Here is a 17,072-nt window from a genome sequence, read left to right on the forward strand (position 1 = left end):
AACTGGTCTAAATGCTGCTAGGCTCCATACTGGTCAGGACTCTGGCTTGCAAGTGACAAAAACCAAATTCAAACGGACCAAAGGCAAGAAGGGACTATAATGGCTCATGTGCTCCAGAGGCCAACATGGCAGGATCCCAGGCATCTCACCTGGTCTCCAGGAATCATCCCTCACTCTGCTTATCTCTGCTTTCAGACAGTCTCTAATTGTATGCTGGAAAAATGGTTAATATCAGCTCCAATTAGAACCTTGCCCCCACTGAGGAGGGGAATGCTTCTTTCTTAGGGGTCCTACAAAGCCCGTGTATTGACAATGACTTGGCCAATGACTTGGGAAGTGAGTGGGGTCAACCCCATGCAAACCAAATGTGTGCAGAGTGAGGGTAGGTGGTCTGGTCCCCCACCCAAAGAGTGGGTGCTACTGTCCAGACATGGGGCTGGAGAAACAGGAAGGGGGCAAGGATTTAATTGGAAGAACTTCACACCACCTGGTTTAGGGTTGGGGGGTGATGATAGAGGAGGTTGCAAAGAAATCGAAAGTGACTCTGAACATTACAGATTGGCCAAGTGAGTGATGAGAAATTTGAAGAGGGAAGAAAGTGAATGCTAAGAGCTTAAAAATTCCACAATTAGACGCCTTTATAGGATTCTTCTAACTTAATATTCAGTGGTAGAGGGGGGAATTATTGGAGCCTTAAAGAACAAATAAGAGTGAGATAGCATTTGAGTCAGTGGCCATAAAAATCAGCAAAAATAAGTCTGAGATATTCAGTCACATGCAGTAGCCAGAGGGCTTTGCCATAGCTGAATCTGAATATTCATGATTTACAGCCTCTGTTTAGTGGTCACCAAACTGCAAAAAATGGAATTCAAGACTGAAAGACATGTCTGAACCATAGGGCATTAATACAGGGTTCTGTGAAAAGATCACGGGAAGTTGTATCTTGTTCAGTCACTAAAGGGAGCCACGGCCTTCACGAGTATATGAGAAATTGGGCCAGGAGGGCCCAAGGCTAATGCACCTGGGCGGCCTGCTCTCAGGCAGCCTTTCATTAAATACACTCTCCATTTGCAAAGGGGGAAAGAGTATCAAGGGAAGTGAAAGCAGCATTCGCCTTGCTTTACTTTCATGTTATTCTAAAAATGATTTAATATAAGAATATACCAATATGAATGGAGAGGAGCTCTGTGGAAAGCCTAATACCAAGTGTATTAAAAATGTATGACACACTGTATCTTCTCACAGGAGCCCTGCCCAGGACCTCTACAGCTGATAAAAATGACATAAAAATGTGATTAATAATATTGTAAATCCTGTTGATTGGAAAACTCAGGGACATATGACAGATTGACCTGACTCTTTGATTTAAACCAATATCACTGAAATAACCTTTCATATCCTGAGAAAGAATAATGTCTTGCCTGCAGGATAGAACACGGCATCAGAAAATGCAGTTGTCTTTTAAAGTTTGTTTTCATACATTAAATGCTCTTGAAACATTCTGTACCGAAATCTTTATATCTAGATACTAAGCTCCTAGCCCAGAATTGCCACAATCTCATTAACCTTTCTAAATCATTCCTATAACTCTTGACGCAAAATAAAACAATAGAAAAAGAGAAATATGCTAAGATGCCAATAGTAAAAAATCTTTAGCTGATGAGTCTGAGTGATTTTTGTTCATATCTCTTTACTTTATGGGATTTTTCCAAGTTTTTCACAAAGATATGAAATGGGAGGTGTGGGGAGAGATGCAAATGTTAACATCAAAAATCAAGAAGTTAAGCCGGGCTTGGTGGAGCGTGCCTGTAGTCCCAGCTACTCGGGAGGCTGAGGCTGGAGGATCGCTTGAGCCCAGGAGTTCTGGGCTGCAGTGCGCTGTGCCGATCAGGTGTCCGCACTGAGTTCGGCATCAATATGGTGACCCTCTGGGAGCGGGGGACCACCAGGTTGCCTAAGGAGGGGTGAACCGGCCCAGGTCGGAAATGGAGCAGGTCAAAAATCAAGAAGTTAAAAAAGAAAAAGAATTTTAAAAACAAAATGTTATAAGTGCTTTCCTTCAGATCTAGACAAAAAAGTCACTAAGATTTAAATGACTGGAATGAACCAATGCCAAACAGAATGACATACACAACCGCCATCACTGCACATGCCGAAGACATGCCCAGGCTGCTGTTATTTTGGTTCTCACACACCTTAGACAAAAATGTTCATCTGGAAATCCGGACTATCCACTCTCTTTTGGTGAGTGAGACATTCCTATCTTTATTTTTTTTTTAATTTTTTATTACTCAAATGAATTTATCACATCTGTAGTTCTATAATGATCATAACAATCTGATTCACATCCCACAGCCCAGGCGCATCCCCCCACCCCCCAAACTGTGTCCACCGGAGACCATAAGTTTTTCAATGTCTGTGAGTCAGTATCTGTTCTGCAAAGAAGTTCAGTCTGTCCTTTCCTCAGATTCCACATGTCAGTGAAAGCATTTGAGGCTGGTGTCTCATTGTATGGCTGACTTCACTTAGCATGAGAGTTTCTAGGTCCATCCATGTTGTAAAAAATGCTGGTATTTCGTTCTTTTTGATGGCTGAGTAATATTCCATTGTGTATGTGTACCACATCTTCTGGATCCACTCCTCTGTCGATGGACATTTAGGCTGTTTCCACGTCTTGGCTATTGTAACTAGTGCTGCAATGAACATCGGAGTACAGGTGTCTTTGCGAGTCGTGGTTTTCTCTGGGTAGATGCCCAGGAGTGGGATTGCTGGATCAAATGGTAGTTCTATGTTTAGTTTTCTGAGGCATCTCCATACTGTTTTCCACAGTGGTTGCACCAATTTACAATCCCACTAACAGTGTACTAGGGTTCCTTTTTCTCCACACCCTCTCCAGCACTTATTGTTTATAGACTTTTGGATGGTGGCCATTCTGGCTGGTGTAAGGTGGTACCTCAGAGTGGTTTTGATTTGCATCTCTCTAATAATGAGTGAGAGCCATTCCTATCTTTAAAGTGGGCACTTTTTCTTTTCACATACCCGTTTTTTTTCTTCTGTTATCTATATTCTAACATTTCTTCGAGGAATCAGCTCCTCCCCTAGTCTTAAACTATGGGTTTAGAATAACATTGACTCCAGATGTGGGCAGGTGATTCACTCCTGGCCAAACATATTCTTTGGCTACAACAGCTGGCTCAGGAATGAGCACTTCATTAATCTTAAAGAGATTCAACAAGACTAAGGAAGAAGTACATACTCTTTTCTGCTGGACTTGAATCTGGATAAGTGCAAGTCTAAAACTTTTTAAAGCTGTTTTCCTAGCATTAAAAAACAAACAAACTGGAGTTCCCATCGTGGCGCAGTGGTTAACGAATCCGACTAGGAACCATGAGGTCGCGGGTTCAGTCCCTGCCCTTGCTCAGTGGGTTAACGATCTGGCGTTGCTGTGAGCTGTGGTGTAGGTTGTAGATACGGCTCGGATCCCCCGTTGCTGTGGCTCTGGCATAGGCCGGTGGCTACGGCTCTGATTGGACCCCTAGCCTGGGAACCTCCATGTGCCACGGGAGCGGCCCAAGAAATAGCAAAAAGACAAAAAAAAAAAAAAAAAAACTAACTAACAAACAAACAAACTCGAGAATAAAACTTACTTGGAGAAAGATTAGGTCCTCATTACATTGTTTGAGTCCCTAGATCAAACCAGTCCTGAAACTTTCACTGCTCCTGGACCTTTCTGTTGTAGGAGCCAATAAATTCTCTTTGTGCTTAAGCAGTTCAACTTGAGTTTTATCCCTTACAAAGAGTCTAACTGATACAACCTTTTATCTATTTAATCCTATTCAGAGGCATTTTTCAAAGAGGATTTAATTGTTGTACCTGGATAAGACCAACAGAGTTGCAAAGGCAGACTCCTGGGACTGTATTCCTTTTAATGCATAAACTTTAAATTTTTATGTAGCACGTTGTCTTTTAGGGCCTAAGTACAATAGTTTACACACTGAGGATATAAGGGCAGGTATCAATGATTACATTACAAATAAATTAACCCTAAAGTTACATAACATATACAAACATTAGTATATACTAATGTATTAAAAATTAATCTTTGAAAACTTCCAAGCAATACCTTAAAAACAGTTCTTATATTTTAATAGATATACCAAAAATTAATTCATGCAAAACCCTATTGGGTTTCCCTGTCAAAGTCCATAGCAATTTGAAGATAACTTTGTATCTGAAAGCACAAAAATTCTATCCAGCTAAATGCAGTCACATCCTTCATAAGAGTTCTCTGATATAAGCAAGGACTGCAGAAGAACTTCTATCTTGGTTCACAGAAAAAGACAAACTCACCCATGACTCTGAAGATACCTTGTTTGAGAAGAAGGTTCAAAGAAGAGGAAAGCGTACACCATCCTATTTTTTCTCTCCTCCTATAGAAGAGGGATTCAGTGATACATGACGGCACACCCACAGAGGCAAACGGAAGTCAGAGAAGAGCAGAGAATGGCCTTCTCCATCCCTGCTGGAAATGATCGACTCCAGCAGTCGCCTGCTTTGGTTTGCTCTTCAGTGCCCATGTGCTTTACTACTTCCACCTGTTAGAAGATTGTCATAATAATTTGTTTGAACAGGATACTTTCTGTACTTCCAGGCAAAGGCAATGATAAATATACAAACTTACTATGCCTGTTGGATGAATGTACCCCTTAGTATGACATTCCTATGTAGTATACATCACATGCAACTGTACATGGAAGCCCTGTGAGCAAAGACATGGTAAAGAATATCCATACAAACTGGCCCACCTTGAAAGAGTTCTTTTCAGACCCTTCTCTCATATTTCTATTACAGACGAACACTTGCAAGAATATTGGACACATTAGACCTGATCAGCCTCCCTTGTCTGGATAAGAGGGTCATAAAATGCCAGTGACAGGTGCAGAAAGGAAATAATTATTTTTACAAAATCAGCCATATAGTGGGAAATACAGTTTCTTGTTTTCAAAATTATCTTTTTATTTTTGTTTTTATGGGCCATGCCCACAGCATGTGGAACTCTCAGGCCAGGGATCAAACCCATGCCACATCAGTAACCCAGAGCTACAGCAGTGACAACGCTGGATCCTTAACCCACTGAGCCCCAGGGAACTCCTATTTTTATCTGTATAACAAAGTATACATTTTAAAGTCCCACTGAGAACTATGTCTAGATACTTACATCGCAACACAACAACGGGAAGAAAAAGTATGTATACATGTATGTGTAACTTGGTCCCCATGCTGTACAGTGGGGAAAAAAAATAAATCAAAAATAAAATCAAATCCAAGCAAAAAAACTAAGATCAAAGGTAAGAAATGAAAATCTTCCTCTTAACAACCATTCTTACTCCTCACAGTTAAACAGCATTAATAATAATTCCTCCAGGGAATTTCTGTACACATATGTATCATCAACAAGCAAATGAATAAATAAATAAAAACTTGCATGCATTGAGAAAAGTAAATATTTAGACAAATGGAATGCCTAGTAAGGCAGGAATGAGCACCCGTTTCCCCCAAATCATTGCCTGTTAGAATAGGCATATCCAGGATGTCACCTTGAAAGAGACTTCTCCGTTTAGCAATGAAAAAGGAGCTGCTTATAGCTATGTAAATGCAAGGCCAGCAGATACCCAGTGTCCTGGGACGAGAGAGGAAGGGACAATTCAGACCTGTTTGCTTTAGCAAAAGCCACTCCTATCCTTGGTCTGTGGAGTCTGGAGAGATGGCCCAATCTGCAAAAGGACAGCTGTCCCCTTCCTCTGGGAAAGAGGAAATCTAGAGTCCACCTCTGCGTGAATTTAGGGAAAGTGGTTGGCTGATTGGGTGATTTCATCAGGAAAGGACACTGAAGCCTCATCAGATGGGCAAAAGGACATGAGCTCATCACTGGGCCCAAGGGCTTCCACTGAAGAAGGGCTTTCCTCTAGAAAACGTGGCTAAGACTAGACTTATGATTTGGAGAAGAATGACTGAGCCTGTGGCTAATTAAAATAGTTATCCCTCCACAGCACAAAAATGGGCCATCATAGCTTCTCAGGATCCTGGAGGAGCGAGGCATCCCAACAGCCGTGGAGAAGTGTAACCTGGGCAGCATCAGTCCGTACAATTTAGCCTGGACATAAGCCCAGCCAAGGGAGGACTGAGCAGACGCTGCTATGCTGGCTCCCCCTGGTGTTGACAGCTGGAGTGACATACCCCTTTTGAACTTCGCATAAACCCTGGAGTTCTTGGACAATTCATTATGACAGGTGGACACGAGCAATTAGTGGGAATAATCTTCATCTGTGTACAAGTTAGTGAAGCACATCAAGCTGGTTACATACAATATACTACATATTTTATATTTATATACACTTACTATATGTGTATATACACATATATATACATGTATGTGTATATGATAGCTATTCTATATTTCTCAACTAGCTATTTAATATAAGAATACATATTGGATATCTTTCCATATCTGTGTATCTATCTAATTCCTTTTCATGGCTACATATAATTCTACTGCATAGATTTCTTATCATTTATTTAACTAGTTCCCTATTGATGGATGTCTATGTTGTTTCTAATTATTTATCATTACAAACATGTAGTAAGTATCCCTGCACATATATTTTTACTTATCAATGATATAAACTTCTAGAAGTAAAACTGTTGGGCCAAAGTATGCACATTTAAATGGATAAGAGATATTGCCAAACTGACCTTCAAAACAGTTGCACCAACTTATTCTCCTGCAAATAGTGTATGAACCATGTTCCCGTATTTTCCCAACAGTTCAGAAAATTAAATGTATAGATTTTCTACTCCAATGTGAAAAGATATAATTTCATTTGATATTATCCAACAGTCCTTGGAGACAGAAATTATTTCACTGATTTTTTCAGTTGAGGAAAACAAAACTGAGAAAGGTTGTCTAACTGACCATATGGCAAATAATTAGAAGAACAAAGATTCAAACCACAATGTGTTTGATTCCAAAGCCCATTCATTCATTCATTCATGCAGTAGCACTTACTATGTTTCTGGCACTATTCTAAGCATGTTACATATATTTGCTCATTTTATCTTTATATCAAGACTTGAAGGGAGAGACCATTAATATCTCCAGTTTACAGATGAAGTAATTTTAGCAAAGTGAAATTAATTTACTTGTCAAGATCACATAGCTAGCATGTAGCAAAGATGGAGTTAGAACCCCAGCTATTTGGCTTCCATTTGTTTTAACTTAAGAACAACCTCTTTAAAACTATTTTTGGTTTGCAAAGAGAAAAATTCATCCCTGCAAAGGCACAGGCTCTACTTGCCAATGTTTATAAAAAATCATTCTAAGGAAATGAAAATGGATGAAGAAAACCAACTCAACAGGCTTCACTGGCTACATATTTTAATATCCATCCAATGGCATCCTCTCCTCTTTCCTTTTCAAATACTAAATGGGACACTATTTCTCAAGGTTTGCAATGGTTGTCAGTAAGGTTGTTAGTCTTTTCTATGCACGGCTCCATTGCTGTCACACATTTTATGACATAAATTTAATCATTTAGATGGAGGGGACAAATCCCCAACAGCCGTTGTAGCCTAAGGCTGCAAAACATTATGGGTAGGTAGAAACCTGACCTGGTATTAAGTAGTGATAAAGTGAATGGAAAACAGAAAAATTTAGAAAAATTTTATTGCTGTATACCAGAAATTGACAGAACAATGTAAATCAACTATAATAAAAAATTTTTTAAAGAAAAAAAGCCACCCTTGTAATACCTGTTTTCACTACAGATTTTTTATCATGATATTTTAAAACCAGCAAATTTAGCATTATTTTAAATAAGAGGGAAAATACTAGACTGTCATGATATAAGCCCTTCAAATTAGTATTTTATAAAGGAAACTAAGTAGAACTTCCAAAAATACTATGTGTCAAATTTTATAGGTTAAATAAGATAAAAGTACCTATGACTGAGCTGAATGTCGAGGGTCGCCTAAAAATACTTCTAGCAAATAAAGCATTTTACTAAATTTATCATCTTTGATTATATTCCAACACCCACACAAACATAAATATTTAAATGTATTTATATAACAATTTAAAGGTAAAAGGAAATAAATTCACATGAGTAATTAATTCTACTAAAGCATTTTCAGCTAGAAAACTCAAGTAGGTTCAAAGTTTCATGGGCTGAGTAACAGGGGCAAGCATTGTCTATTTTTATTTTTTATATCTACTGTTCTTTGTATATTCTATTGCTACAAAGCTAAAGACCATGTCAAAGAGTTGTCTCATTAATACCAAAATAGGATGCCATTAATTAGGTTTATTAATGGACTTTGGAATGCAGTTGGTTCTTTAATGGGATTTCAAGAGCAGTCAGCTCTTTAAGGGATCTACTTTTCTTTGGTCACTATTGTTTATGGGAAATTTTGTTACAGCTTTCTCCAGTCAGCCAATAAATGTTCAGAAAAGACTCTGTGCTGCCTTTCTCATAATAATTTCACCTTTGACATGATGATTTAACTAAGATTCCAGGGTTTACACACTGCAATAACTTTCAAACACTGAAATGTCCCTTATATATAATACATAATCAACTATAGCCAGTTTATTCTACCTATATATTACCATAACCATATTTACCACCTCTTTTCTAACCTCTTGCATCTTTTTCTCCTTGATAGTAGCGAGGTAATGTGATGATCCCTCTAGACTTCTAAGCACAATGAACCTGGGTTGACGGGCTCAGAGAGGTAAAGGAGTACCAACAGTTTTTTTAAAGGCAATTCAATTAAGAAGCATGCAATTCTAGATCAATAAGTTTGATTCCCATGACGTTTAAAGTAATTACACAGAGAGCTACATTCATTTGAGGAGTATAGGTCTGGTGGAGTTTCTTTCTGTCATCAACGTTTAAATACATATTAAATCATATTGTTAAGCTCTGTCATAGAATAAATCTGTCTACTCGGCTTGTTAAAAACTGGATTAATCAAGATAAACACTGTGGCTTAGTCAAAACAATAGAAAAGTGTTCGTTCATCCGTTTAGCAAATATTTAATGAGTCAGTCCCCTATGAGTTCCAGGGACACAGCAGGGAACACAGCAGACAAAGACCTCAGGTCTTAAGAAGGTCACCTTTAATGAACAGTTAAACTAACGACAAACAAGTAAAATATAAGAATGTCACATGGTGATAAGTGATATGAAGAAAAACAAAGCAGGGCTAGGAATGTCAAGAGTGGTCATTTAAAATAGAGTAGTCAGTGGAGGAATGGATAAAGAAGATGTGGTACATATATACAATGGAATATTATTCAGCCATAAAAAAGAATGAAATAATGTTATTTGCCGCAAAATGGATGGACCCAGGAATTATACTAAGTGAAGTCAGACAGCGAAAGGCAAACATCATATGATATTACCTATATGTGGAATCTTTAAAAAAAAGGATACAAATGAACTTATTTGCAGGATAGAAAAAGACTCACAGACTTTGAAAAACTAATGGTTACCAAAGGGTACAGGTTGGGGCAGGGAGGGAGGGACAGACTGGGGGTTTGGGATTGGCATATGTACACTGAGGTATACGGAATTATTGGCCAACAAGGACCTGCTGTATAGCACAGAGAATTCTACCCAAAATTCTGTGATAATCTATGTAGAAAAAGAATCTGAAAGAGAATGGACGTGTGTACATGTATAACTGAATCACTTTGTTGTACAGTAGAAATTGTACATCAACCTTATAAATCAATTAATTATACTTCAATAAAACTTCAAAATATTTTAAAAACTAAAACTAAAAAATAAAATAAAATAGAGTGGTTGGTGAAGGACTTTTGGAGAAAGTGACATCTGAGTAAATACCTGAAGACGGTCAAGGAAGCAGCCATGGAGATGCAGGTGCGTGGAGGGAATGGCGAGGGCAGGGCACAGAGCCTGCTCACGGCCCTGTAAGGACAAGTGTGTTCTGCAGGAGGAAGCATGGGAGGGAAAGCAGGATGGAGCAGAAGTCCAAAAGATGACGCAGACCAGATCCAAGGTCCCTGTAACGAACTTGGCTTTTACTCCAAGTGAGATGGGGAGCCAGAAAATGTTTTTTAACAGAGGAGTTTAATAATCTGACTTGAAAGTGTCTTAAAGAATCACTCTGGCTGCTGGGCTGAGAAAAGTCTATGGAAACCCATTAGGAGGCCACTGTGACCATCCAGACAGGAGACAGTGGCAGCTTGAACCCTCGGGAGTGAGAGATGGTCATATTCAGATATTTGGAAATGGCAGACAATAGGATGTGTTTACTCACTGAATGGGAGAGTGAGAAAAAAAAAAAAAAAAAGAAGAAGAAGAAGAAGTCCAGAACGACTCCAAAGTCTTTGGTACAAGCTGCTGGCAGGAGGAAAGCACTGTTAAAAATGAAAAGGAATGCCCAGGAAAGAAACCAGAACATGAGACAGCACTGACAATATTACTGGCCAAATCAAGACAGGAAATTCTTTCCTATACTTATAGGACCTACAAGAAGCACGGAATGGGAGCTCCCTGGTGGGCTAGCAGTTGGGGTTGCAGCATTGTTGCTGCTGGGCCTCGGTTCGATCCCTGGATTGAGAACTTCTACATGCCATGGGCACCAAAAAAAAAAAAAAAAAAAAAAAGACAAAGAAAGGAAGGAAGAAAAAGAAGCATGGAATGAACAGAGAGGACGCCCAGTTGGAGAGTGTAGCTTTCCCTGACTTAGCTACTTATGAACTATCCTAAGTATCTTTTCCACCTAAAATGCAAAAACATGCAGTTTTAAAAGACTCTGGGACCTTGGGATTCATCATGAATTTTGATCATTGGCACTTCCACACATAGATGAAATGATGCCATTGGAAAAATACATATTTAGCTCCCAACACGGGCCGGGCAAAGTGCTAGGCAACCTAGGCAGGAACATTAAGCATTAGCGACACACAGCTTCTTTTCTTGCCTTTGCACTTTTCCAGCACTCTGACAACACAGCTCCCTGTCCTAATGGGCTGTCAGAACATCAACAGTGCCGTGCCACCGCCAACCTGGGAACTGACTTGGCTGGAAAAGCCTGAAAGAACTCTGGTGTGAAAATACCAAGTGGAGAGAAGAGAGGGAAAAGCTGGAGTACGAAATTGATGTTAAATCTGCGATGTGGCTGGGGAGGGAACGGGGCCATCCACAGTCACCATGCAAGAGGTTTTCCTCAACAGATGCTCTCCAGCTCTGCCTGCTTCTGGGGTAAGAAAGTCAGAGACGCCGCAGTAGGGCTCTCTCTAGGATCCCGCCCTTCAGAAGCACAGGGCAACTGTACATCAGAGTGATCTGGCTAGGCTAACTTTAGACCAGAGGAGGAAGGAAACACAGGAGATGGATTTAAAACGTCACTAAATCGAAATAACTCTGGCAGTACATGCACTTGGCAGAATTAATCAAAGGGCTCACTTGGAAGGAGTTCACAATGGTGAAGAGGAAACCACCTCACCAGCCTCAAGGCTCCCAGAGACACAGGAGCCACACTCAACACGCCCACCTCTTGCCAGGCACGTCAGGAGCACCCAAGCTACCCGCAGCACACTATTTCTTGGAGTTCCAACCTACTCAATTTGGTCTGGTCTTTTCCTCTTTGATTGTTCCCTTTTAGATGTGTGGATTTCATTACATGGCTCCAAGGCTATGCTGGAGCCCCAACTTTCTCTTCTCTGTTAAAAGATACTTGAAGTTCACATTAACCATCAGTCATGACAACACACAATTTCTTGTCCTGTTTTTGCCTTTTATTTATAGTAGGAAATTCTACAGGCTTTAGGCTGAGACAATATCTAACAATATTCATTTTTACTAACTTCTTTCGGAAGCATGTAGCATGTTTACTTTGTTTTCATTTGTATTGTTTCTCAGGAATGTTTCCTTTACCTTTCTTTTCTTTTTCTTTTCCCTGTTTCTTCCATTTTTATGGATGAGGTACAGAGTCAAGGAGGTAAGGCCCTAGGAAGTCACCTCAAACTGGAAATTAAACCTGTAATGCCTTCTCTGGCCCCTCCTGACCTTTCAGATCAATGGAATTTTACTTTTGAATGCTTTAAATCTTCAGAGACAAATCCAATAAGGGCGCTGGAATGCACCCCACCACCTCAGTCCAATGTAGAGCAGGAGAGACAAAAGAGCTGGCCTCTCCACGGCGTGCATTCTAATCAAATCTCTCAAGAGTCCCCCCAGCTAAGTACAGGAAATCTCAAGTTTTCAGCCAGTCTTCAGTTTCCTAATCACGGACTTCAATTCCCTGGGCCTTTATGCTTGAGCAAGCAGTCATCGGCTGGCAGGCCTGGTCCAGCGGCGCTGGCAGCTTCTCTGCTAAGTGTCGGCATTGTTGAGGCAAAGCCGAAGGGGGCCGTGCTGTTCCGGCTCTGGAAAGGCTGCACTGCCCTGAAAAACATGTCCCTTCCAGGCCCTCATTCCCACAGTGTTTACTAAAGCCAGATCTTTTCTCTTTCATGATTTCTGCTACTCTTGGTCATGGCTTTTTACCCTATAAACTGTTAAGTTTGCGGGAAGTTATTTTAACCAGAGGTAACGGTGAGCTGCGCTCTGATTGACTTTTAAAAACAATTTCTATTTGACTTTCACATCAGCTACAACATAAAAGTGATTTGTTGGGTGTCACTCATGACCTTTCTCCAGAAGGCTTGAGTCAGATCTTTGACAACAGTAAACAGCATCTATCAAAATCTTCCTGCAGCGCCAAGGGGCCAATGGCAACCATTCAGCTTCTTCTCAATATCCTGCTAACTTAACCACCCCCAACAGACACACACACACACACACACGTCCAATAGGTTTACACGTGTATCTTGACACTTCTAGTTGATGCTGACAAAAACTGGAACATTCTACAGTAAGAGGAAACTTACCTGAACTTCTGTAAGGCAATCATCGATCTTCATTTTTTCCTTTTGGGAGGGATGTACCCTCTGAGCCAAGAGGCCAGATCCCATTTTCCCATAAGCCAGTTTCACCTTTGAGAACAAGGAAAGAAAGTGTCGGAGTGGCTGGGCCGTCTGGAGTATCAGGTAGCAGGGGGCTGCTTCTCTACGCCCAGGGTCCCAGCACTGACACTGTGAGCTGCATTTTTTTTTTTTTTTTAAACAACAACAACAACAAAGTCACCTGCCTGTGAAAAGGAAGAACAGTCATCAAACACACAAAACTAGAGGAGGTAAATTCAGTCAAAGGTCTGAAAACACTGAAAAAGAATCTTCCTCCATAGAACCAGAACAACACCATCTTTCACTAATCTGCTGGAGGGCAACTGGTTCCCGAAAAGAAATCTGGAGGGCTATTTCTCAAAATGTTATTACAATCAATTTCAACGGGAAAGAGTTTTGTTATTTCCATTCCCCAAATTGATAGGCATTTATGTTAAAACAACATCAAATCCCATTACAATGGGCTCAATTACTTCAACAGTTAACATTCATTATAATAACATAACCTAACAAGGTGTTTTTCCTTCATTAATTATTCTACAATAAGGTTGTTCCCCTGATCCTTTTTAGGTTTTTTTTTTTTTTATGGAGCTATTTTCTATCTAATGACTAAGAGGATGCTCACAGAAAAGAAAAAAATAAAGTATACAAATGGTATTCTGTTAAGTAATTCAAATTTAAGTCAGAAAAAAAATCACATTGCAGTCAAAATAAACCAGTAAACATGATACAAAGCATCTCACACTCACTGAATACGCAGACATCAGAAGGGCCATGTCCTATAACACACCCTTGGCAAAAACTAGAGAGCCACTCTGAAAGGGGAAATTTGTACACCTCATAACAAGTGGAAACCTGCAAGGATGACAACGTAGTGACTCCCCTCTTGAGCCACTCAGATGCTCATGAAGAACAAAATCCACACTGAAAGTTTGTATATGGGGACGCATCAAACAGAGGCCACTTTCTGGCCCAGGCCACATCGCCAATCTGAAGCTAAGTTAGCCTGCCCTTCTATGAAATGCCTCACTGTCAAGGAAACGGCACCCCAATCACAATTCTCTAGTTCAGCTTTGGTGAGCTCCCCTCATCCTAGAAAACAGGACCTGCTCATCTTAGAAGGGAATCCCCAGTCTCCTAGCCAGTCACGCCCTGTCTCCACCCCGCCTCTTCCAACACTCCCTACAACTCTCTCTTGCCCCAAAGTCCGCAGCAAGAGTGCTCCACTAGTTAGTGAGGCACTGTACTTCCCAACCCACGGATTGTCTGCCTCTGAATAAAAGCATCAAACTCACACTAAATTGTCTTCATTTTGTCATCTGACCATACAAAGGAAACTGTATTTAATGAAACACTATATAAAGTCAAGTTCTCAGAATCCAAATAGGCAAATGTCGATGCCAGAGGAAGGAAGGGGAAAGGGGGGGGAAACAAGGGGGAGTGGAGAATCTGGGTACCGAGCTGGCTTTGTCCCAGGTGTATCTGATACACAGGATTGTGATACCAATCAAGGAAGGAGGTTCATGGAACTTCCTAGAGCTCAGCCATGTAGGAATAAGGATCCGCTTTGGGGAAGGAGGGCATGGATCTCTCTGAAAAATCTGAACAGAGCTGTGGTCCTCTCCTCACAAAAAGCACCTGTGTGCACTCAGTTTTTGGCTCACAACCTCCAGTGTTTGCGAACTCCACCAAAACTCACTGAAAATTTGAGGATCCCATTTAAGAACCCTTGCTCTGGAGTTCCCATTGTGGCTTAGTGGTTAACGACTCCGACTAGGAACCATGAGGTTGCGGGTTCGATCCCTGGCCTCACTCAGTGGGTTAAGGATCCGGCGTTGCTGTGAGCTGTGGTGTAGGTCAAAGACATGGCTTGGATCCCATGTTGCTGTGGCTTTCCAATTAGACCCCTAGCCTGGGAACCTCCATATGCTATGGGTGTGGCCCTAGGGAAAAAAAAGGCAAAAAGACAAAAAAACAAAACAAAAAAGAACCCTTGCTCTAGAGACAGAACCAGTCTAAATTTCGAAATCTCTCCTTTCTGTGGGTTCAAACATTCTTTTTGTGGTGACTCATTATTCATAAATAAAGTCATAAATGAGCCACGATGGAGGTGAGACTCCCTAAGGGCATCTAAATTGATGAATATGAGCAGTTAATTATCTTTCGGACATGCTTTACTAATACCTTCCACCAAAACTGAAATTCAGATTACTTCTCAGGAATGAATTAAGCTTACTGGGGAGCTACGTTAACTCACGACACTCCAGGCTATTTGGTAACGTAATGACAGGCTTGCCTCATTTTTAGGCAATGGCTATCTGTCCTGAAGTCCCACGCAAACAAAACCAGTTTGTAAATCAAATCATGTTTTAAGTCTATTTAGCAAATAAGCTTCGCTCCTTAGAAGAATGTCTTGGTGAGGGGAATAATCACAACTGAAAATGCTGTGTCAATCCTGTTTTGTGTGTGTCTCCATCGGCTTTGCTGGCAGTGGAAAGCTCCTGAACTAATTTATGCCTAGTAACTGGAACACGTTCATACTCATAATAGAAATCTGCTTCAAGGATGAAAGGATTTGGTCAATTCTATACACGTGTCAATTTAGGATTATAACTGGTCATTTGACTGTGCCTTCTGGACACTTGTGCAGCCATTATAATTTTCACCCCAGAATTCGATAGTACTATGGAGTTTTCTCTAGTGTGTCTTGGCCTGGTGGCAAGAGTCTTTCCTTTTGCTTCACTTTTCTCTCTCACGGTGCCTGGCTGATAGAGGAGCCACAGGTATTAAGAGTAGTCAGTGGTACAGGTGAGTCATAAAGGATGCAGAGACTACAGTCAAAACATGAACAAAAAGAGGAGGGCAGAGAATTCTCTGTTGGCCTAGTGGTTAAGGATCCAGTGTTGTCATTACTGTGGCGTGGGTTCTGTCCCCGGCCCAGGGAACTTCTGCAGGCCATGGGCACAGCCAGGAAAAAAAAAAAAAAAAAAAGGTCAGGTGATCCAAACAGGGGAAATAGCAGCATCAAAGTGTCAGTGGTAGGGATGCAAATTCAGAGTCAGAGAGTGAAGTGGAGGTCAGAGGCAGAGGACTCCTGAACGCGGAACCAGAAATGAGATGGCACAGCCAAAGAGTGTTCCCAGCATAAAAAGAGCTTCATAAATATTTGTTGTTGTTGCTATTCAAAATACATTTTTTTCTTTTTAAGGCCGCACCAGTGGCATATGGAAGTTTCCAGGCTAGGGGGTCGAATCAGCTACAGCTGCCAGCCTACACCATAGCCACAGCAACGCCAGATCCAAGCCACAACTGTGACTGCACCACAGCTCATGGCAATGCTGGATCTTTAACCCGCTGAGCAAGACCAGGGATTGAACCTGCATTCTTATGGATTCTAGTCAGGTTCTTAACCTGCTGAGCCACAACAGGAACTCCTCAAAATATTTCTTAAGCCAGATAATATTTTAATAATTCAGGGGGGGTGTGCGCGTGGGTGCGTGCATGCAGGATTAGGGGGACTCCTAGGATGTTCTTTATTTACACTCTGGCACTTTCCCCATTCAAGCCAATGTGAGGCTTCAAACTCAGGAAGTGCTGTTAGAACAAAAAAGAAGAGAAGAAGCTTTTTTGAAGTTCAAAGTCTGGCCTTTTAGGTCTCAGAAACTCAGGCCCAGAGGGGATGCAGGCAAAAAGGCTTCAGGAGATAAAGGACGACTTCCCACCTCTCCTAGCCCAAGAACAGATAAGAAGTCCTAGGTCTAAGGGCTGTGGGCGGGTGGTGAGTAGGGAAAAGATGAAGGGGGAGCAAGCGGAGGAGAGGCCAGTCTCTCTCCACAGGAGATGATGACTGGGCTAGAGAGATCATGCAGACAAGAGTAGAGGCATTCATACTGGTGGATAACTTAATAACACCGGGGATAATCATAATGACATCTGCAAATGTTTGTTGAGTGCTTGATATACTCCTGACACTGCTGAAAGCCCCTTACATGTATTAAATTTCATGCCATCCTCACCACCACCTTAGAGGAAGACA

At 41.0% G+C, this 17,072-nt stretch overlaps 1 protein-coding gene and 1 non-coding gene across 2 annotated transcripts in view; one reads left to right on the plus strand and one right to left on the minus strand.

The window, feature by feature from the left end:
* Positions 1 to 17,072, minus strand: part of LOC146403549 (uncharacterized) — a 433,862-nt gene that overhangs the window by 276,392 nt on the left and 140,398 nt on the right. Inside the window, exon 3 of the mRNA XM_085024906.1 lies at positions 12,962 to 13,066. Within this exon, the coding sequence (XP_084881032.1) occupies positions 12,962 to 13,066 (105 nt within the window). The remainder of the gene's footprint in view (positions 1 to 12,961; positions 13,067 to 17,072) is intronic.
* On the plus strand, positions 1,786 to 2,092 carry LOC146403550 (signal recognition particle RNA). Its single transcript, XR_014804665.1, has one exon.

The sequence above is a fragment of the Sus scrofa genome, chromosome 5, assembly GCF_054392235.1.
Source record: "Sus scrofa isolate SSC_HxYL_T2T_F1_AM1 chromosome 5, Sscrofa_HxYL_maternal_Yorkshire_Landrace_v2.0, whole genome shotgun sequence".
NCBI lineage: Eukaryota > Metazoa > Chordata > Mammalia > Artiodactyla > Suidae > Sus > Sus scrofa.